We start from the raw sequence: 21,517 nt of genomic DNA, 5'->3' as shown, positions 1-21,517 counted from the left end.
TTCCTTCTTGTAATTTCTGGAAAAAACCCTGCATCACTGACACTGGAATATGTTGTCAGCTCAGATGCACCCACAAAAAAGAATCTCTTTAACAGACTCTGCAACACTGGGGACCAAAATAGCTTCCTCCAATTATTCAACTCTGCTTGAATTTACCAGGGGCAGCTACTTGTAAAATTCATGGTTCTGTCAGATGCTGAATGTGAAACAAGCTTTTCTCTCTTTCTGTATGCAGGTCAAGGTTAAGTAGTTATGAAATACAGTTATTCATGAAAGTTTTAATGCTGCAGGATACAGCAGGAGATTCCAGTCCCTGTGCCCTGGCTGTGTGTCTGCTGGGGGCTTCTGTGCATCACTGCAAAACGTTTGCCTCCTTGGCATCTGACTGCTGGATCTGAAAGGGTAAGAAATATTAATCCTGATCCCTTCCCCATTCATGGAGCACGTTTCCCTGGAGGATCCAAGTACAGGCTCTGATTTTGTTCAGTGCAGCTGAAGTCTGGGACATGCACACCTTTTCCCACTTCAATTAAATTCATTTCAAGTCAGTGGCATTCGTGTGGCTTCTCTGAATGTCAAAACACCACTGTTTCTGCAGTTACTGCTAAATTATGCTTGGCATGACCTGAATTTCTAGGCATTACAACAGAAGCCAAAGCAACCACAAATACACTTCACAGGTCCCCTCGTCCTGAGCAATCAAGGTGTCTTTCTAACCTGGACCAATTTGAAATCAATGCTTTGAGACTGAATAAACCCCTCACACACCTCTCCCTCCTTGTGGTATTGTGTTTGTATCAAGAGGAATAAGTAATATTCTTACAGGATGCTCCCCACTGCAGCAAAAGAGGTCATTTGTGAAGGAGTACCAGAGCTGAAAAACGCCTGTGTGTGCGGATTCATGCCCAGTGTCTATTTCTGGAACCAAAACTGCAGGATGAGCTAGATACAGACAAGATGTATTTATTGAAAAGATGCAATTCAGCCTCTAAAGCCAAGTGCATAGTGAAGATCATAATATGAACGAGGCCCTGGGCTTTAAGCTGCACTGCTGTGCAATCCAGGTGCCTCAATTAGAAAGCAAGGGTTTTCCTCTTGTGATTGCTCAGTTTCTCCACCTGGAGTGATGACTGCTCCTTATTTACACACAGAGTAGCAACACTGAGACCAAATCACCTTGCAGCAGTGCCCTGAAGTCTACAGAACAGTTCTTAATGAACACCAGGAGACTGGGTTTGTGGCCAGCATCTGAGAGCCTCTCTGCATCCCTGTGTGCCATCAGTTTTGTTGCAGGATTCCAAGGGCTCAGAACAGCTTGCCAAAAAATGCTGCCCACAGTGTGAGGGAGAAGCTTCTGTTCACCATTCAATTATACAAGGCTAGAACATCTGCATTCCCAGTGTTACCTAACTGAAAGACCTGAAAATAGCATAAATATTCATTCTGATCATTCCTCCTTTCCTGAAATGCACCTCTGGGAAGGGGCAGAGAGAGGAAAGGAATCTCCTAAATGAGGGAAAATGTTTATGCTATTCTGGGGGCAAGAGAAAAAATAATATTTGATCCCTTCACTAATTGTGTGAGAAGAGATGCAGGAAACTAACCAGCAGAAGTTACAGGACAGGAGAACAGAACTGCTCCTGAATCACCTGCATTTAAACAGCTTCTCTGCATTCAGGATCTGTTAGAGCTTTATGACCTGTAGCAGTTATGCAACTTGCTGCAAGCCAGGAAGATGAGTCAGGTCTGTGACTTTTGCTGATACCTTTCCAATGTTCTGTTAGTTCCAAGGGCAGCAAATGAGACAGTATTTACTATACACACTGCACAAAATTTAATATACTCCATAGCTGGAAGCAAGCTCTGCTTTGTTAAAATTTTAGCAAATGGCATCATTACACAAATGAACCCCACTCTGAGGCTTGAGGAGAACCCAGCAGGCTGCAGGGAGCTCTGTTCTCCTGTGAGCCTGCACCTTGAAACACCCCAAAGAGTCAAGTAAAAGGAGAGAGGACAAGAAATGTCCCCACAACTATAAATTTAACATCTGTATGATAAATAAATGACACCAAGGCACCAGCCAGGCAGGGCCAATGGAGCTATAACTTGTCTTCCTACAGCAGCCTGGAGGGAAACACCAAAGCTCACTGCTCCACTAACAAGGATGGGGAGGACACTGCTGGGAAGGGTGAGGAGAAACATCACTTGGTAAAGCCACATTTAACTTCAGTGCAAAAATGTAAATAAAGTTTTTCAGGGTGCAATTTATTAAGTTCATCCAAACCCTCCTGTGCACGTTCACACCGAGACGTGAAAAATGGCAGCACTGCAGAGAAGAGCCTGAAGCTCTTTACAAGAAGCTTTACAAGACTAAGGTGGAAATCTGGTTTACAGATACTTCTTTTAGGCAGTCTACCTACATCCCCACATCAAGCTTTCTCTTCATTTTCTCTGTCAAGGAACAATTCTTCCACAAAGGGGAAACACTGACAAAAAAAAATGCACCTGGAAAACAACATCTGTTGAAATGCAGGTTCAGAACATGCATTTTTTTTGGTGGTTTCAGGCTGAAAAATGCAGCACTCTGCACAACTCTAAAAATGCACATGAGCCAGGATCTGATAGGCAAGGGGAAAAAAGGAGGATCAGGTCTTGTCAGCACTACACTGCAGCAGCACTTGATACTTCACTACTAAAATCTAGAGCCTAGGCTGGTGTTGCTCTCACCAAAAGCATCACGCAGGAGGATTTTTTGTCCTGAGCATAGAGAAGGAAGAACAAAAAAATGTCATGAGATAATGTTAAGATGAAAATTAGATATAGCAAGCTCTTAACAGTTAATTTGCACATTTTCATCAAGTTGTACTTATGAAGAATCTGCAATGCTATGGCAATAGGACAGGATTTGATTTTGTTCCATCAGGATGATCTGAATTTTTACACTGTATTGATTAAGCACATTTGGTTACATAAAAATAGAAATCTGTGGTCCATAAGTAGGGATCTTAATAGAATGAGTTTCATTTCAAAAGCACACAAAGTGGAGAGAAGAGTCCCTTGAGATCTCTAACACATGCTCCACTCTCAGAAGTGAAAGCAGCACCCAAAGAGCTGTTACCAACATCTGCACATATCAAATCTGATCTGCCTTGCCAAAAAAATGCCAAGTCTCTGGTTAAGAAGATGCCTCTGCTGCTCAGAGCAGCTATTCACAGAAACAAATGCTGGGACCACATGGTTCCCAACTTAACTGTCTATCTATTCACACTGAAGTTGCAAGGCAGGGAGAAAACAGATGCTGATGTTGGAATCTGTTGCTCAGATTCCAGTTATTCCAGGATCTGAGAGCCAAACTATAATCAGACTCACTCCAGCAGGAACTCTGACCTATGTAAGGCTTTGTCTCCACAGTGAAAACTGGGGTTTAAAGAAAGGCCTAAGCACCCAGGATTTCCATTTAAAGTTACTGGCTCAAGCTTAGCCTAAAGGCTCCATCATGCATCTGAACTAAAGCTGCTATCTTTAATTACCTTTTCTTTTTCACTGTTTTAAATACAGCTTATCTAACAAGGAAAATTAAATTTCTCCCTTTCCCACTCCCTGTTGTATTTATCTTCTTATTTTTTAGTGTTAGCACACGTGGAAGCTGCACAGGTGGAGGCAGTTCTGAGGAGTCTGTGCCAGCACAGGTTCCAGCTAAGGCTGCAGGAAAGGCAGCAGCAGCCAAACCATCTGAAAGCTGAAGTTTCAGTGACTGTGGTCACCAGACCTGAGGAGCAGACACACAGAGTCAAGGAGTACAACCCACAGAACAAAAGATGCTCATTTGTAGAGCTGCTTTCCTGGCTACACCTGCACCAGGAGCCTGGCTGGTACAAAATGGCTCTGAAAAGCCAAGCAGTGTCTGCATTTGGGGCTACAGAAGGGGCTGCTCAGATTTACAGCTGGATGCTAACACTGCATTCCACTGCACCCAGGTTGGGTGCTCAGTTGTGTCTTTGGGGTTTGTTTTTACTTTTGATAAAATAGGACTTTCTACTTTGATAAAATAGGACTTTCTACTCTGACAAAAATTGAAAACCAATGGAAAATGTACTTATAATACACTCCTTGGCTAGGTATTTAGAGAGATTTTGGATTAAATATATTGCATTTTCTGTCCTAAGTGAATATAAGTAATTGGCTTCTCTTTTATTCTTCCCTCCTGCATACATTATGCACTGCAGATAATATTTTATCAATTTAATGATGGCATTGCTTTACAAAAACAGCTCAGCAAGAACTTCCATAAACAGAACAAAAGTCAGCAGCTGCCTAAATATATATGAAACTAAGACAGAAGATGACATTTATAATAAAGTTCAGAGACTGAATACTCTAGGCAGGGGGCTATTTCATCTGTCAGAGAACACGTGATCCAATTGTTTCTGAATATCAGCTTTGATCTAAGTCTGGATTCCAAATCATGGAATATAATTCCAAATAAAGGAGACTCCTCTCTCCTTTCCCTATTTTTTTCATGCAGTAATATCCATACATATGGAAATAACAAGTATAGGTGTTTTTATAAAGTATAAGCAGGTATTTCTGAATCCCATGTACATTTTTAATTAAAACTGAGAAAGAACAATGAATCTCCATTAGAAAGGAAGTTATAAATCTTACCTTTGTCAACTACATCCCAGACTTCAACTTTTACAATATCATCAGTGGCTAAAAGCAGAATAAGGAACAGAGTGTTAGGAGAAGCTTTCAGTGCACACCACAGAGAGCCAAAGCCAACACTGCCAAAGCAGCAGCTGAATGTCAGATGGAATTCTTGAGTGAGTTAAAAAAAAACCCAAACATAACAAGAAGAGTTGCCATTGAATATCCAATTTATACACAGAAATTGTGCTATCTAAAGAATTTCTTAGGGACTCTTAGTCACATAAGTGACAGCCAGATTTCCTTGATGTTTTATGTCAGAGTTGAAGCATGTTATAAACACTGTGTGAAGATTCTTTTCTGAACATGGAGTTCTCCATAGTCTTTCAAAAAACACATCAATTTAATTTGAAGAAAAAAGTCTGGTCTATAAGCAAGACATACAACTGGAAAAAAAAAAAAAAAGGTATACACACAATTAAGAAAGATCAACCTTACTAGCAATAACATTTTTATGTGAACATGACAAACAGTGCAGACACCCTGTGGCTACAGAAATCCATTCTCTCTGCACATTTCAAGTCCTCTTTTGTGAAAAATACAATATTAGGAGCAATCAGTAAATTATAAGCAGCAACATAGGTTTGAGCTACTAAAATCTGTAACAAGAAAAGCAAAATTCTAACTGCAGTACCCTGCCAGCAGCTTAACTTTCCAATGGCATGAGGGACAGGCAGCTTTGGGTACACGGTTCTGTGGAATCCAAATAAGAACTTTGATGTTCATGAAATTGTTCCAAGAAACAGTTGCTTTTTGGAAATGCTATAGACTACAAAGCAAAAGCTTGTACTAAGAGCAGCTCTGAATATGAGGCAACAAAATAGGAGGATAATGTCTCAAAGTGGAAAATAATCCCATAGGATGGCATGAGGATTTAGCTAAGTGCCATTGTCAAACCAGGAAACATTTCCACTAAAGAATTCACTGCTGGCTTAACTTACATGTTTCAAAACATTGTAAAGACAGATTATGAATAAAGGAAAACTTTGATCCTCTGCTTCTGGAGAAAGATCCATTTTTTACATTTACAAGAAGCAAAGCCAGCCTCTGTTTTGGTTCATAGCAACTCCTGCTTATCTTCCCCTCTGCCAGCAGAGCAGTGGGCAGCACAGGAGGAACATCAGCCCATCCCATGCAGGGACTGAGCTGGGACTGAAATCAGAGTGAGTAAACAGCACTAAAACCTCCACCCCAATGATCCAACTCCACGGATCAATCCTGTCCCTGACTCTTTCTACAGGACCATCAAGCCAGACATGGCTGAAGCCCAACCCCACCCCATCACCCACTCATCTGGCACCCAGGTGCTCACCCACAGGCAGTGGCAGAGCAGGGGCTGCTCCAGTCTGACCAGGATGCACCATGACCCTGCAAGTGCTGAGACACAGCTCAGGGAGCAGAGCTCTGCCCCTAAATTCAAACCATGAGCTGGGACTGGCAGTGCTGTTCCTGTCCCTGAAGGACAAAGGGATGGGCAGACAGCAAAGTCAACCCAACAGACTGGATTTTCTGCAAAAGGACAGGGCATGTTTTCCCTTCTCAGATGGCAAACTCTGCAGGGGCACAGGAACACCCAGAGGGCTGCTCCTTTCCAGGAGCTCCATGTGAGGGGCTTCCACAGAGAAGCTGGAACCCCATTTCAGAGAAGTAATTCTTTGGGGTGACATGGAGGGCTCTCCTAGGAGGTAACCCGGGATGCTGAGCTCCAGACATCCCCACCTCCTTCCCCTAATACTCTCACTTAAGATTTGTTCTGCTGAGTAGTTTCCCCAGTACTGACATCCTGCTGAGCAGCAGCACTTCCAGACAGCTGAGCAGAACCAACCAACCCACAGAGGGGAAGCAAAGAATTTTCAAAGAAATTGACTGCACAAGATCGGGGAAAATTATTTTTCCAGGTGTGGGGTTTTTTTTGTGTCCTATGAGCACCAGTGCTCCTGCTAGCTTGTAAGCCACTAAGTTCTTCCTTTTGATCACCAGCTTCATTCCTGATTATCCTGAACACACAAGAGGATAATTACTTCAGAGCCTCTGTGTTGGTGTATGACTCACACACAGCAGCATTTCACCTTCTCAGCTTTGGAAGGCACAGTGCAGCAGGAGTGCCAGTGCATCCTCTTAACTCTGTAACTTGGATTAGCATAAAACATGGATCAAATCACTTTAAAATCTGTGCTAAATTGCTATTTGGCCAAGCACTGTGCAGCCAGCAGCACACACCAGGGCACTGCTTTCCCAGACAACAGTGGAGAGGTGTAAGAAGGTGTCACCTCTTAAACACTTCCCTTGACTTGTAGCTTCCAAGGATCCATCCCTTAGCACTTCTACAGTTTCTACATAAAGTGTTTAAAAACATGACTGAGAAACTGAATAATAAATTAAAATAACAAGAATGATGAGAGATCATTTCATCTCCCAAGCACACACAGAAGAAAGAAGCAATCAAAGCTGCTGTGGAAATTTTACCCCCAAGGCACTGTCCCATGATTTCCACCCTCTCCACCCACTTCCCTCTTACTTTTATAATTCCAGTGGATGCTGGTGACTTGGATCTCCTGAGTTGGAATATATTCCTCAATAAATTTCTTTCCCTGCAGTCTGTGCCAGAGTGTGGTTTTCCCAGTGTTCCTGTCCCCTCGGATGACAATTTTCACTGAAGAAAAGAGAAACCAGACAAAGAAAGTTGATTAACAGCAACATTTTGAATAACACTGTGAAAAGCACGTTCACTTTTTGCAAGCATAATTCAGATGCCATCAGTTCTGCCATATTCCACAGGCATGATGCTTTTTTTTAAAAAGCATGAGCCTTGGTCATTAAATTAGTGTTTATTCAGCTACTCACACTAGCTCAGCATAAAAAAACATCAAGACTGAACGTTCAGAAATTGTACAACTTCAGCCAGCCCAGCATCCTCCTGCTTCCTCTACCTCTGCCCAGCCCTTGCTCCCACCCTGCCACACCCTTCCCTTTTCCCAGCCTTTTATGCCAGGCTTCTCCCTTAATTCCTTCTCTATCATTCCCCCTTCTACCTAAACACTTTTCTTTGAGAAATCACTCACTTCCCAGACCTTGTTGCTGAGTCACAAACAGCTCAAGCAGCAGCTCCCCAACCAGGTCCTGTGTCCCTGATCCCTGCTCCCCACAGGGGGGTGACTGAACCCCAGCCCCTGGCACTGGTACAACCATTCCTCTGGGATGGTGCTGAAGAGCTGAGAGCTCCTGGTGAACATCACCACAGAGCTAAAGCTGTCACTGTTCTCAGCCACCTCCAGCTGCCTGCTCAGGGGGTGCACCCCCTTTGCCAGGGGCAGCAGAAAAAGACTTCATATCCTTCATCCTGTTCCAGCTCACAGCCCAGATGGTCTCAGAGGAATCCTCAGTCCTCAGCAGGGACAAGGGAGCTCACATTCACAGGCATCTGTCTTAAACTGCCCCAAATAAATTCACCAAAGTCACTTGGTTGATGGCCACAGTTTGGTTCAAATTAAACCAAAATCAGTCAATCCTACATGCACTAGAAACAAGCTAAACTGAACCAAAACATGCATGTCCCTTTGGGGACATAAACTCACTTAAATAACAGTGACATAAAACCACCACATGTGTCAGAGGGACAGTCCCTAGCCCAGGAGCCAGCCCTTGGCTGCTGGCAGGATAACCAAGGTGCTGTTTTCAGCCTGTTACACTATGGGATTTATTTTATTTTTTTTAAATTCTATCCTTGCTTGAAGTGGCAACCACAAGTCTAGTGGGGAAACATCAGCTGACATCAATAGAATTTGTATGCATGCATTTTGAATAGGAGCTATTATCCCCCAGAAAAGGAGCCACTTGGAGACATCTAATGGCAGATTCTGGTGATTTGCATTAGGTTGTGCATCATCATTTGGGCAAGGAAATCTCAGACTGAAGACTGCCTTCTGTTGCAACTCAGGAGTTATTGCAGGCACTTCAGAGAAAAGCTGAAGAGGAAAATGTTAAGGTAAAACATATACAGAGTCTCTGGAGGAGTTTTGTCAGGTGAAATGTTGTGCTGCAATTCCACTGTCTTTTGTTGTTGCACACTGTAAAAGAATAAACAGCAGTACAGCTCAAAGTTACTTTTTAAAATAAGAAGAGGATAAAAAAGGCAAAACTGAACGTAGCATTTACAGGCTGACTTCACTTAGAGGCCCCAGAGCAACTCTGCAGAGACAACAAACCATTCCCTGCATTTTCCTTCCCCCTGCATGTGACTCTGCTTCCTACTTACAGATGGTGAAACAACCAGTGGAGGACTCCTTTGATTTTCCTGAATTAATGCAGCAAGTCTGCAGCACAGGCAGAAGGAGATTGCATTTGTCCCCTTAAAACCTCTTTCTAAATCCTCTCACTGCCTACCTTAGAGAGCCATTTTAAAAATTTGTATTTCCCCATAAAGTGGAGCATGAGCTATCAGATCAGTGAGTTTTAAGGGACAAATAGACCCTTCTCTAAATGATTAGGCTGCTCTCAAAGTGAACTTTCATGGACACTCCCAGGTGACTCAACTGTGAGGTCTCCCCAGAAGGGGCAACTTTACCTCCCTCTGCTCCAGGCAGCCCCAGCACTGGGGTTTGTCAGTCCTGGGGTTTGTCAGTCCTGGGGTTTGTCAGTCCTGGGGTTTGTCAGTCCTCTACACACTGGATGCAGCATTAGGAACAAACCCCAAACCAGGAGGTGTTCCATGTTCTGGGCAAAAGGATTGCTTTTTTTTTTTTTTTTGGCACTTTCATGTCTTTTGCTCCTCTTCCTGACCATCAGTTGCTAACTCCCAGGGAATCCTCTTGCCAGTCTAACCCACACAGAACCATTCATTTCACCCTTGTTTGTCCACCACTGCCTTACATAAACTTTCACATTTGAGTAACCTAGGGCTGGTACTTCCTCCTGCAATTTGTCAGGTAATTTGTTTAAACAAACACTGCTGCCACAGGAATGAGGTCCACCTTGCTCACTCTCCACTGATCCCACTCTCTCCAGCCTGTGCTACCTTCCCTGGGCCAGCAGAGCTGCCTGAAAAGTGCTGCAAGAGACCTCATCCAAGGTCAGGCTATGCCAGGGACAGAAAATAGAGGAAGTTTTTACAAGGATTGGGTCCTCATACTTGGGGCTGTGATCTCCCAGAACCATCCAAGCCACTACATGTATGGTACAGACCCACAACATTTTCATTTACAGTGCCATGGTAAAACACAGGAGCTCCCAGATGACAAAGGAAGCCAAAAAGTGTGGGTGGGGAATGGAATTATGGAAATCCTTCAGTTTTGAGACAGGATGTCCCATGCAGAGGAGGTTGAGTGTTGCCAACAACCAACACTGGCCCTTTGCTCTCATCATTTCATTAGCAATCTAAACCCACCCACCTTGCAACACTCCTCCTTCTGGAAAATTTAACTGAGTGGGAGAGGGACTGTCAAAACAAATCACTTTGGGTCAGCTTAGAGGTGCAGGTAATCCTCAGTGCCATTAAAACACCAAATAACCTTCAGTATCACCTCAAACAGGGGGGCTGTCTGGTCACAAAATGTTCTGGAAGTGTGAAGGCTGTCCTGTTGTGAGCTCTGCAGAGAGGCACCAAGAGGCAGGTGACAAGGGCCATGTCCCAGCCATTTGCTGCCCACTCTCTCAGCACCCAGCTCCAGACATCCTCAGCACACTGATTATCCCTCTGGGAAGGAAGCAGCCTTCAGTTCCCTACCTGTAATGGTCTGTGAAAGCAAAGAAACCTTTCTGTAAAACCAGTCAGCACAGCACCCTTTGGTTTAGGTTTAGGTTTAGGTTTAGGCAATTCCAGGGAACCAGGAGTCAGAAAGATCTGTGGGTTTTAGCAGTGGCTACCAACCCATTTCTGCACTCCTCTGCTGAATGCCATGTGTTTGCTAAGAATGGCAACAGAGGATTTGCAGCTCTGCCCTTCCTGAGCAAGGGCCCTCGGAATGACATTCCAACTCCAGCTGAGACCACAACCTCACCCTGCTGAATCCCACTCTGCCAATGCTACCCCAGGTACTCTGCAGCCCTTGTCAGCCTGCCCCTCTCCTCTAGATATTACAAAAAAGCAGTCCTGGGAGGAGTTACTATGGAAATTGGAAATCTTCCCCTAAGGCAGTGACAGAAAGCTGCAGATTTATTCCAAATACAAAAGTGGTAACTAGAACACAAATCCTGATAAAACAGGGCACAACCCAAAAAGCTTTCCCCAGGCTTTTTGGTAATGAGACAAAATGCAGCAAAGCTGCAGTTGGCATTCCTGGCAAAGAGGCAGAGATCTCTGCACGGCTGTCAACAATGCAGCTCATCAACAGATAACAAAGAGCTGTCCCCATCAACTGCTGTGCCAGCTGCACGGTGCAGCTGAGCCCTCCTGTCTGCAGCACAAAGGTTCCCTCTTTGAAAAGTCAACTCCTTTCTCTTACATAATTGACAGCCAGGGTCAGATACCTGATCCCAGCCTGAGGCACAGCAGTCCCTGCCCAGGGACTTCAAGACTTCAACCCAGAGATCTCCAGGTAGGTGTTTAACCAGGCAATGCTCTATTCCAAAGCACTCCCCTCTCTTTCACTGGAAACCTAACAATACCACTGTGCCACTCTTCACATTCATGGCTGCTTGACCAGACACTAAATTTTCTAAATTAAGGGTTCCTGGCATATCCAACAGATGTGTTATGGATAAAAGCACCAAATGCTCTCCCCAGCAAAGCAAAGAGCTTCAAATCATATCAGTTCAAAAGCAGAGTCAATAGTGATCATCCTACACACACCTGAAGCCCCAGAGCCCAAAGTGCTAAATAACCTCTCCCTTCACACAGAGTTCCAGATTAAGCTCCAACACAAGCTCTATTCCTCCAACAGAATTCCTCAATTCCTTTACAGAATTCATCCAGTGCCACACTGACAGATCAGCCTCTTCCCAACCAGAAATCTCATCCTTGCACCCCTGACTTCCCTGCCTGGATCCCCACAAACTGATCCTCACAGTGCTCTCTGGTCCCATCCCTATTTTCAGCCAGGATGACACAACTCCTGTCCCCATCTCACAACTGTTACTTCAGGATGTATTTTACATAGTTCCAGGGCCTTCCCCCAGCTTTACATTAGAAATAACCTTTACTGAGCTTCAAGAGAAAAACACAACCCTAAACCTCCACACTGGAAGGAAAACGAATTTTGAAAATGTCCCCTGAGAGAAGCCCAACTGTTACCCCAGAAACAGCCAGAGTGAAATGTTGTACCAAGGGCACATAAAAGGACGTAGCCCCCACCTTTTATTAAAGCCTGGCAGGACCAAGCTTTTCAATAGACACCCATCATGTAACCACTCGAGCTTAATTATAAATATCCTTATCCTGGGCCGCCAGGAAGGTCACCCACACGCCCAGGGGAATTACCCTCTCCATGCTCCAGCTGACAAAAACTGATTTACAAGGAACTCTCTTGTGCCACCCTCAGCAGAACACAGACAACCTTTCAGGTCAGCTGCCATCGGCTGGGGACAGGGCTGCACCACAAGTTCCCAAGTCCCGCACAGCCAGAGAAAACTTTCCCATCCCTTCCTCCTCCCACGCTCCCGAAACCTCTGAAACATTTCCTGGCGAACCCCGGCAAAAACGCTGCCGTGCAGAAGGGACGCGTTTCAGTGTCCCCCCGACCTCCCCGGGCACGACACCGGAGTCAGACGGGACAGACCGGCAGAGCCCTCCCCCCCCCGGAGCTGGCAGTGCCCCCCAGGGACCCCCCGAACCCCGGTTCCGACTCACTGTTATACTGGACTCCCTTGGCGAACCTCCTCTGCAGAGCCTGGTTCATGGACTGCAGCCCCGCAGGGATATTCTTCTCTCTGCCCGGAGTCTGGTCCGAGCCCACCAGCTTCTTCAGGGCCGAGAACATCTTTCTGCTCCCACACCTGCGCCACCGCCTCCGGGAAACGGATTCGCTGCTGCCGCGGGGCTCAGGGCGGCCCCGGGGGGGACATGGAGGCTCACGGGGCTATCAAGGCTGGGGCAGGGCTGGCCCGGCCATGAGGGGCTTTCTGGGCTCGGCAGAGCGGAGGTGTGCGGGCTCGGCCCGGCCCGGCCCGGCGCGGCGGGGAGGGGGCTCAGCCGGGGCCCGCCGTGTGCCGGGGCCGGGGCGTTAACCGGGCATGGCCCGGGGCCGGGGGCGGCGCGGAGGAGAAGCGGGGCTGCTGCCGCTGAAGGGGAAGGGGGGGTGAAGACGGGGCCGGGAAGGCGGCTCAGCTCAGCTCAGCCCCGCCGGGCGCTGCCGCTGCGGGCCGGGCGCGGGGAGCGGAGCTGGCTCAGGGCTCCCGCCGCCGCCGCCGCCATTTTGCCTCTTCCGCTTCGCCGCTGGGGACGGGACGGGCGCACGCGCGGCCGGCGATGGTGGCCGCCGTGGGACAATAGAGTGCGGAGCGCGGCCGGTGGGGAGAGGGCCCCCCGTGGGTCCAGGGCACAGTCCCTGCAAACCCCCACGGACCCTCGAGCCCTTCTAAGAACCCCGAGGTCCCCTGATGTGACACCCCCATAGCCCGATCATTGCATTCGGGGACCCTAATACCTTCCCAGGACTCCCCCAGACCCTTGCAATCCCTTCCAGTGAGTTTCATACACCCCCACCCCTGACCCTCATGAACCTTGGGACCCCGTCCTGGGACATCTGGGACACCCAGAGCTGCCCCGTGACCCCCAGAACCTCTATAATCCCGTTTGGTTCCCCTCCAAAACACTTCCAATCCCTTCTTGGAACCCCAGTAACTCCCCTGTGAACTCTATAACCCCTGGAATCTCTGCCTGTGACACCCTCATTTCGCCCCCTAAACCCTCACAACCCCTTAATTGCCTCCTGTGGCCTCAAACAATCCCCCTATGACCCACTGTAATATCCATAATTCCCACCCTAGATACCTATGATCCCCCAACCTCCACACTCCCCTGCTGTGACCCCTCAGGGTCCTCTCTGACACCCTGTCATCCCCACTGTACCCCCATCTAATTCCCCCCATTCCACAGGGCAGCAGGCTGAGGAGGGGACAGAGACTCAGTGGGGAACACCCAGAAGCCCAACAAATGGGGGGACACCCCACCAGTGAGGACCTCACAGCATCCCCTGCCCATCCTGGATGCCTCCACCCCACTCCCACCAGCTCAAAGACAAGACACTGGGCTTGTTGGTCACATTTGTCATTTACTGCTGGAGGCACCTCCTGTGCCACTGCTGGCACCCTCCTGCTAAGCCTGGTGCTGGGTGCTGGCATCTTGTCCTCTGCCCATGTCAGTTTGACAGATGCAAAAACTCCTCATCCTCTGCAAGGGTGACAAAGAGACACAAGGGTGAGAGGCACAAGGGTGAGAGGCACAAGGGTGAGAGGCACAAGGGTGAGAGGCACAAGGGTGAGAGGCACAAGGGTGACAGACACAAGGGTGACAGACACAAGGGTGACAGACAGACCCACAGACCCCCACCCAATGCCTGCTGTTTCCCTGTTGTCCCTGCCTTGAGTCACAGAGGTCCAGGCCCTCCATGTATTCCCGTGCTGTCTTGGCATGTCACTTTGTGCCCCACCCACCACCTGCCACAGTGGCATTAATGCCATTTTATATTTGTGATGGGATAACAAAAGATGGCTCTGCCTCATCCCCCATCCATGGAGACAGCAAAACCCCAGCTCCTACCCCTTAGGAGCTGGCTTGCCCAGGGCTGGCTGTGGGTGAAGACCCCTGATCTTGTCCCTCTGTACAGAGAGATCCCCTCCACCCTCCCAAAAACCTGATTGTCCATCTGTGCTGAGTGTGTTTGCCCAATGTTTCAGTGTGGAAACTGGAGGAGGAGCTGGAGGGTCTGGCAGGCACTGCACAGCAGGGAGGTGCCTGGCCAGGGATGCACATTTGGTCCTTATTTGATGTCAGGGTTCCTACTCCCCCACAAATCTCTCAGCCCCTCTTTTTCCCTCCGTGGCTTCCCCTGCCCAGGGGCTGCCACCTCCACTGCACCCCCCTGTTCCCCAGTCTGCTGGGGCCATTCCCCCTCTTATCAAGAGGGACTTGGAAGTTCAGTCCTGGCCTCAGTGTCTCTGCAGCCAACACGGACACCTCTGGGTGACACTATCTGCAGACCATACTCCATGTTCCTCAGTCCATATAGACTTCCATATGGACCACATTCCTCAGTCCATCAGAGCCCCTGTCTCAGGACAGACTCATCCCAGGCACAACACAGGAACAACCCACATCCACTCCAGATCCATACTGGAGCCAGACCCACAACAAACCCATGACAGAGCCATCCTGGACCCATGACAGATCCATCCTGCTGGATCCTGACAGATCCATACCCAGACCCAGCACAGCCCCAGCCCAGCCCATGGCAGGAGATGGTGCCAGGCAGGGATGTTCCAGGCAGGATGCAGGGAGGAGAGGGAAGGTTGGGGTTACCTGCCAGCAGAGGAGCTCCGCAGTACTCCTTGCACTCCTTCTCCGAGTAGAACTGGTTCCCGTTGCCCTTGCAGCCCCCGTAGCTGAACGTGATGCACTTGCCCTGAGCTGCATCGAAGGCCCAGCGTGTCACCGGGTTCTGGCAGGGTCCCTGGACGATGGGCAGCCTGCAGGCAGCTGTGGGGACAGGGGGATGAGCTGAGGGCAGGGGGTTCAGGGTGCCCCCCGCCTCCCTCAGGGGTGCTGGGCTGTCTCCTGGCTCACCCTCGGTCCGGCAGGCTTGCAGACATTCCTTCTCCGAGTAGAAGTTGTTGCCATTGCCCAGGCAGCCTCCGAAGAGGAATGTTTCACAGGCCATGGAGGAGGAGTTGTAGAAGAAGCGGGGGAGCATCCCGCTGCAGGGCCCGGGGTTCCGGCTCAGCCGGCAAGAGTCTGAGGAGAGAGAGCATGGCACAGGTCCCGACAGGTCCCTACAGGTCCCTACAGGACCCGACAGGACCCGACAGGACCCGACAGGACCCGACAGCACACGGGGAGCGGGGCAGGGGGACCCCCAGCCCCCTCCCCTGGGACCTACCTTCCTTATTGCCGATGTAGGTGGGCAGGGGTCCCGCAGCCGAGCCCTCCTCGGGGGGCAGCACTGCTCTCCTCAGCCTCTGCACAGGGAAGGAAGCACGGAGCTGCTGTCAGCCCTTCCCAGGGGCTCTGCTGCCCACCCTGTCACCCCCTGCCCTGGCACTGAGCTCTCCCTGGACCCTCTCTGCTCCCGGGATGGGCCGTGGCAGGGGCAGTTCTGTTGGGTGCTGCCCAGGGCTCCAACCCCCCCGTTGCTCACCTTGGATCAGCAGCCTGTGATCCCCCCACTCCTCACACTTCTCAGCCCTGTTCCCATCTCAGGTGGGCAGCAGGATCGTGGATTTTGGATAAAGACACCCAAAGCACCCCAGTCATGCCCCGTGGGGATTAATCTCTCCTCTTGTTGACACAAGGTGGTGCATCCTCCAGATGTGTTCTTAAACGGGGCTGTTTCTCCCATAAAAGCCCCATCCTTTCTTGAAAACCCTTCTAACCACAATGCAGTGAGTTTGGGAGGTTGTGGATTAAGGACCCCTGGGGTGTTGAGCTGCATCTCCATCCCTGAAGAGGGGATCTGTAGCCTGACCCCCACAGCCAAAGGGCAAGGAGACACCAGGCTCCACGTGCAGCAATTCTCACCCCATAAAAAAATCAGAGTAAGGAAGGACTGTTGCCTACAGCTTGGAAAGGACCCAGGATCCTCACCCTGCAGCCTGTGCCTGTCTGGGCTCAGAGGCAAAGAGTCTGTGGAGATGGAAGATCACCTCCCATGGTGGTCAGAGGAGCTGCTGCCCAACCCCTGTGTTCTGTACACACAGAGCCTCACCCCTGGACACACCAGGTCTCCAGTAGGTTTGGCTTGAAGGGGATGTCCCCAGCCTTGATCCATCTCAGGATGCCTCAACTGGACCACTCACCTCAGGGGCAGCTGTGGTCTCCTGGGGGATGCATTCACCTGGCCCAAATGACAAGAGAGAAGATCAGCAGTGGGAGAGGGGAAGTGTCCTGACAAATCTCACTGTGGTCCTGCATGATGCATGCACAGGGACCAGGAAAGGGGACACCCTCCCAGGTTCACCCCAGTGTTCTTCTTCTCTTGCTGCTTTCCACCTCCCACTCCCAGGAGCACAGCCCAACAACCCCCACACCTCCCAGCACCATGTTAGGCACCTTCTGAATCCAGGCTGAGAAAGGATCTCCTCAGATCCTGGGAATACCCAGCCATGGGAAGCAGTTCTGGGTGTCCTGCCTCCTTGTCCCAGCACAGGGTTGTGGGTTCACTGACCTGACAGCCCAACAAGGACCCCACTGACTGATATGTGGCCTTGTCTCCTTTCCATCCCATCCTACCAAAGCCTTTGCCTCTCCTCCCTCCATCCTGACCATCTTCCCTTCTCCCCAGCCCCACACATGGAGAAGGAGCAGCCCCAGCAGCCCGTTGGCATGACGATGGGACAGGCAGAAGGAGAGCCAGATACTTCACCAGTATACCAGATACTTCGCCAGTTACCTCTATTGGCCAGGATGAAGATGGAGTCCTCTGGGATGCCCATCTCCAGAGCCAGCTGCTGGAAAGACTCAATCAGGTCCTCCCGTAGCTCCGGGCTCCTCCCTGGGCAAGGGAACAGGGTGTGAGCAGGTCCAGTACCAGCCTCCTGCTCCTACCCAATCTCTCTCCCATTATTCTTGACCAAAGCCTTGGACAAAGTGATTTTAACATCTCTCAATCATGAAAGGCAGCATCTCAGGCTACTTCAGGGCCTGGGTTTTCCTAAGCAGACATTGCCACCCTCATACCAAACAACAGGATGGTTTGGGTGTTCAGTCTGTGATGTGGCTCTAAGCCTCTGTAGTGCCAAGGACGAGCTGCTCCGAGGCATCACTTCCAAAGCCACAGCCCAGGGACCTGAGGAACCCTTGGGTGGTGTTTCTCAGCTGCACTGGCCCACCCTGGAACCTGCTTGCCCCCAAATGCCATAGCCAGACGTACCGTACAGCTTCAGGGTGGTGCTTGGGCCAAAACTGCTTTTCTTTTTCAGCAGGATGACAGCGTACTCTTCGTAGTTGGTGCGGAGCACGTAGGACTGGATAGACATATCCCATTCTGCATGAGACAAAGGCACAGGGGACATAATTCTTGCCTCTCAGGGGACATAATTCTTGCCTCTCAGGGAGAAACAGGGCAGTGCAAGACAGCCCCAGAGCTGGGGGCTGAAAACAGGTAGCAAATTCAACACAAAAGCTGATTTTTGGCAGGCTCTCCACCCTGTTCTTAGTTGATAGGCTTGGAAGCCAAGGGCTGAGTGCAACTGAGATACCCCAACACTCCTGGAACATGGCTGGTGGGTCCTGCCCCAACGTGGGACCTTGGGGACAGGAGGGATCTGTTGGAACATCTCATCGTCCTGGTCCTATGCCAGGACTGTGCTGAAACAGCCCCTTTCCCCAACTTCACTCCACATTTGGCTGGAAATAACCCCAGCTGTGGAGCAGCTCCTGAGCCCTGCTTTCCTGAACCCCTTCCCCAGCCATGCTGGTTAAAATTGCCCAGCCACAATGCAGCTCTCAGGGCTGAAAAAGGCTGGGAGCAGGAATGACTTACTGGGGTTATAGTAGGTGTATTTGCCAGGGGTGCTGGTTTTCTGGTACTCTCCTGAGACGCGTGTGCAATCACCTTGCCTGGAGAGAGAAGGAAAGCAATCAGCTGCTCTGAGTGTTCATTACTGCTGCTTATTCCACGAAAATCATGTCTGGGGCACTGAGGCCATGCCACAGGAGCCCTGAAATCCCCCTGCCCAAGGCTTTGGGTATTAGAGCCCAATCCAGCCCCTCCTCAGGGCCCCAGTGCCAGCCAGAGCAAGCAACATCCATTCCCTCCTTCCCCCTGCACCTCGTCCCAGACCCTGGGAGATGCAGCACCCCTGGGGGGAGCTTTGCATGGGTGCCCCATACCGCAGCCTGGTGCTGGCAGTGCTGATCTGGTCAGCACTGGGGCCTGAGCTCAGGACCAGTGTGCCCATGCTGAACTTCTCCCTGTAGTTCTTCATCCATTTGCAGGTCGTGCCAATGGCGATGTCGTACCACTTCCCATACATCTGCAGGGAGGAGAAAGGGACACCAGGAGCTGAAATATTCACAGCCAGAGAGCAACTGGAGGGAGAAGGTGCAGGGTGACAGGGATGCTGAAGGATTTGCTAAGTGGATCAGCACTGAGCAGGATTTTTCTGGGTCCTCTGACCTCCGGCCAGGGCTGGAGGCATCAGGCTGGTGCTTCCCTGAGGTGTCCCAGGGGAGCCCAGCCCCAGGCACACATGTGGGGCTCTGAAGAGCCTGGCAGGGGCTATGGCTGGCAGCTGGCATCCTGCAGGAACCCTGCCCACGGGCCCTGTCCACACCTCGTGGGCAGATCAACAGACGTGATTCATCCAACCCAGCCACCCCGCGTGGGGCTTTGCAGGGGTGAGACCATGCTGAGAGCCAGTGGGGTGGCACCCCCTGTCTAGCACATAGGGGAGGGTACACTGCCAACACCTGTGCTGCTCAGCCTGACACAGACATGGTCATATTGCCATTTTCTGGAGGAAAATGAAATAAACCTTTCCCCCATCCCCTCTGCCCCCAGAATCAAGGGACCGCAAGCCGCTGTTACCCGCTCGGCCTCAAAATTCTCCTGCACTTGGATATCCTCATCCTGGTCCCCAACCGGGGTCCCGCTGGCCAAGGCGAAGAGGAGGAGGGAAAGAAGACCCCAAAACATCGTGGCTGGTGGCTTCAGAGCCCCAGTGACCCGGCAGGATCCCGGACTCTGCCCTGTCCCCACCGCGCAGCAGTGTGACCTTCAGACTGCAGCCAGCGGGGCTGGACAGCCTCACTTGGGGGGCCTGCAAGGGGGGCATGGGGCAGCTGGTAGCCTCACACAGCCCTGGCCATGTGGCCATCTGGCCCTGATCCATGTGGCCAGAGGGTTTTCCACTGCCCTTGGCACTGTGGGGATTTGCAGACAGCTGGTGAGCATCCTCCTGATATATTAAGCTGAGCTCCTCACCCTCCCCTGTTCCTACACCACTGCCTGGCCCAGACATAGGACCAGGACCTGTCTGTTTTCCTTATTTTACCCTGGGATTCAGATTCCTGCCCTGTGTCCTGAAAGAGCCCTGGTGGTGCACCCAGCCCCGATGGGCCAGACCAACCCTGCAGAGAGGAGAGGATGGAAGGGTGACCCCAGATGGACCAATTCTGCCCAGTGTCTCTCAGGAGCAGAGCCCACCCTGCCTGCTCCCCTTCTGGGCTCTCCCTTCCCCAGGGGTCCCAAGGCGGTTGCCAACACCTGGGAGCTGTGTGGGTGTCACCACCCCAACACCAAGAGCTCTGGGACCTGTCGGGGGTGAGCAGGGTGAGCCGTGTCCCTCCCCAGCTCTGTTTGCCTTTGCAGGATGATTAACTGAAACCAAACAGAGGAGGGAGAAGGCAAACAGAGCAAAGGGCAGCAGCCCTGCTCTGGGTCCCGGCCTGGTACTGCCAGGAAAGACCCAGAGCCGGAAGCTGACTGAGTCCGGCAGAACTTTAACCCACCGGACCCTGTGTTGGTTCCGATGGATGCGGTGGCCGGGCGGTGCGGGGAGGGGTCCGGCAGGGACAGCCCGAGCTGTCTTCACACGCAGGTCCTGGTGCCACATCTGGAGCGTCCTCGGGAGCACGGGGGAAATCTGGACGTGGGGCAGAGATCTCTTTAAGCATCCCCCCTCACCAGCCGGCCCTGCTCCCTCCAGAGGAGCCCAATCCGGGCCAGAAGCAGCCCTAAGCTCCATCCCCCCGGGCTGAGGACACCTCCCCGCACCGAGGTCCCACCCCGCTGTCCCCCGCCCTTCCAGCACTAGGTGGCAGCCGGCGGTCAGGAATGAGGGACCGGCCCGAACCCCGGCGGCGGGACCGGGACGGGGGCGCGGACATCCCTGAGCAGCTGGAACGGGCAGTGATGGGCAATGAAGAGCAGGGATGGGTGGGAGGGTCTGGCAGAGAGAATGGGCAGTGATGGGCAGTGAAAACCAAGAGTGATGGGCAGCGGGAAGGGGCGGCCGTGAGCTGCAGGGACCAGCAGGGATGGGCAATGGAACTGGCAGCAATGGGAAGTGGGAACCAGCCCCGAGGCTTTGCCAAGCAGGAATCGCTGCTGAGTGCTGGCAGCCGGGCTGTTGTAGCTCCCGGCTGTCCTGGGAGAGGTGACAGGGAAGAGGCAGGAGGCAGTGGGACAGGGCTGGCTGCCTCTGCTCTGCCTCTGCAGGGAACAGGCCTCCCCATGGCACTTGCACACAGAAATGCCTCAGGAGAGCCTACATGCACAAGTGACAGACCCAGGTGTGACCAACACAGGACATCCTCCTGTGGGATCTTCTTTGGGACCATTCTGCTTTACTGGGAGCTCCTGTGCCCCACGCTGCAGCCTGGCAGGGGAGGGATGCATCAGCTTGGCACCTCTCCTCCCGGTGCTGATGCTGGGTACAGGTGGAGCAGTTACCCTTCCACAGCACCTGGGGAGGCTGCAGGCCTTGGCCACATCCAGCCCAGCACTACAGATGGCTCCTCTGAGCCTCCGGGTCGTGGTCCCCACCCTCACGTGCAGTTACTTTTTGTGTCCCTTCTCGCTGTGCCTCGGCCTCGGCCTCGCCCCATCCCTCCCGCAACCCCCCCCCCCTTCGCCCCCCCCCCACAGCCCCCGCCGCAGCCAGGCACACACACAAGTGAACTTTTCTGCGTTTTCCAGCAATTAAAAAGAATAAAGCA

General features: G+C 51.1%; 2 protein-coding genes across 3 annotated transcripts in view; both read right to left on the bottom strand.

Moving 5' to 3' along the window:
- The window catches only part of RABL6 (RAB, member RAS oncogene family like 6), a 44,554-nt gene extending 31,460 nt beyond the window's left edge, over positions 1-13,094 (bottom strand). The window contains exons 1-3 of the mRNA XM_071766349.1: positions 12,491-13,094; positions 7,226-7,360; positions 4,666-4,713 (exon numbers count right to left, since the gene is read on the bottom strand). Of these exons, the coding sequence (XP_071622450.1) occupies positions 4,666-4,713; positions 7,226-7,360; positions 12,491-12,620 (313 nt within the window). The 5' untranslated portion in view covers positions 12,621-13,094. The remainder of the gene's footprint in view (positions 1-4,665; positions 4,714-7,225; positions 7,361-12,490) is intronic.
- A 790-nt stretch (positions 13,095-13,884) lies between these two features.
- LOC139806559 (protein AMBP-like) lies at positions 13,885-19,623 on the bottom strand. 2 transcript variants are annotated; one of them, XM_071766348.1, is made up of 10 exons: positions 19,386-19,623; positions 18,689-18,831; positions 18,339-18,415; positions 17,727-17,840; positions 17,247-17,348; positions 16,654-16,691; positions 15,738-15,816; positions 15,425-15,592; positions 15,161-15,337; positions 13,885-14,032 (listed from the first exon to the last, which is right to left on the bottom strand). In XM_071766348.1, the coding sequence occupies exons 1-10, from the start codon at positions 19,491-19,493 to the stop codon at positions 14,001-14,003; spliced, it is 1,038 nt and encodes a 345-aa protein (XP_071622449.1). In that variant the 5' UTR covers positions 19,494-19,623; the 3' UTR covers positions 13,885-14,000. The 2 variants fall into 2 exon arrangements, with proteins under 2 accessions (XP_071622449.1, XP_071622448.1); XM_071766347.1 differs by having other exon boundaries at positions 15,738-15,840; positions 19,386-19,580.
- Between the last annotated feature and the right edge of the window lie 1,894 nt (positions 19,624-21,517).

The sequence above is a fragment of the Heliangelus exortis genome, chromosome 22 (assembly GCF_036169615.1).
Source record: "Heliangelus exortis chromosome 22, bHelExo1.hap1, whole genome shotgun sequence".
NCBI lineage: Eukaryota > Metazoa > Chordata > Aves > Apodiformes > Trochilidae > Heliangelus > Heliangelus exortis.
Note: the sequence above shows the minus strand (reverse complement) of the source record. Positions and strands in the feature narration are given on the sequence as shown.

Coding starts and splice junctions, on each gene's coding strand:
- LOC139806559 (XM_071766347.1), bottom strand. CDS start 19,493: ATGTTTTGGGGTCTTCTTTCCCTCCTCCTCTTCGCCTTGGCCAGCGGG. Junction 18,416..18,688: donor ACTGCCAGCACCAGGCTGCG/GTATGGGGCACC, acceptor TTCTCTCTCCAG/GCAAGGTGATTGCACACGCG. Junction 15,338..15,424: donor GCAAGCCTGCCGGACCGAGG/GTGAGCCAGGAG, acceptor CTGTCCCCACAG/CTGCCTGCAGGCTGCCCATC.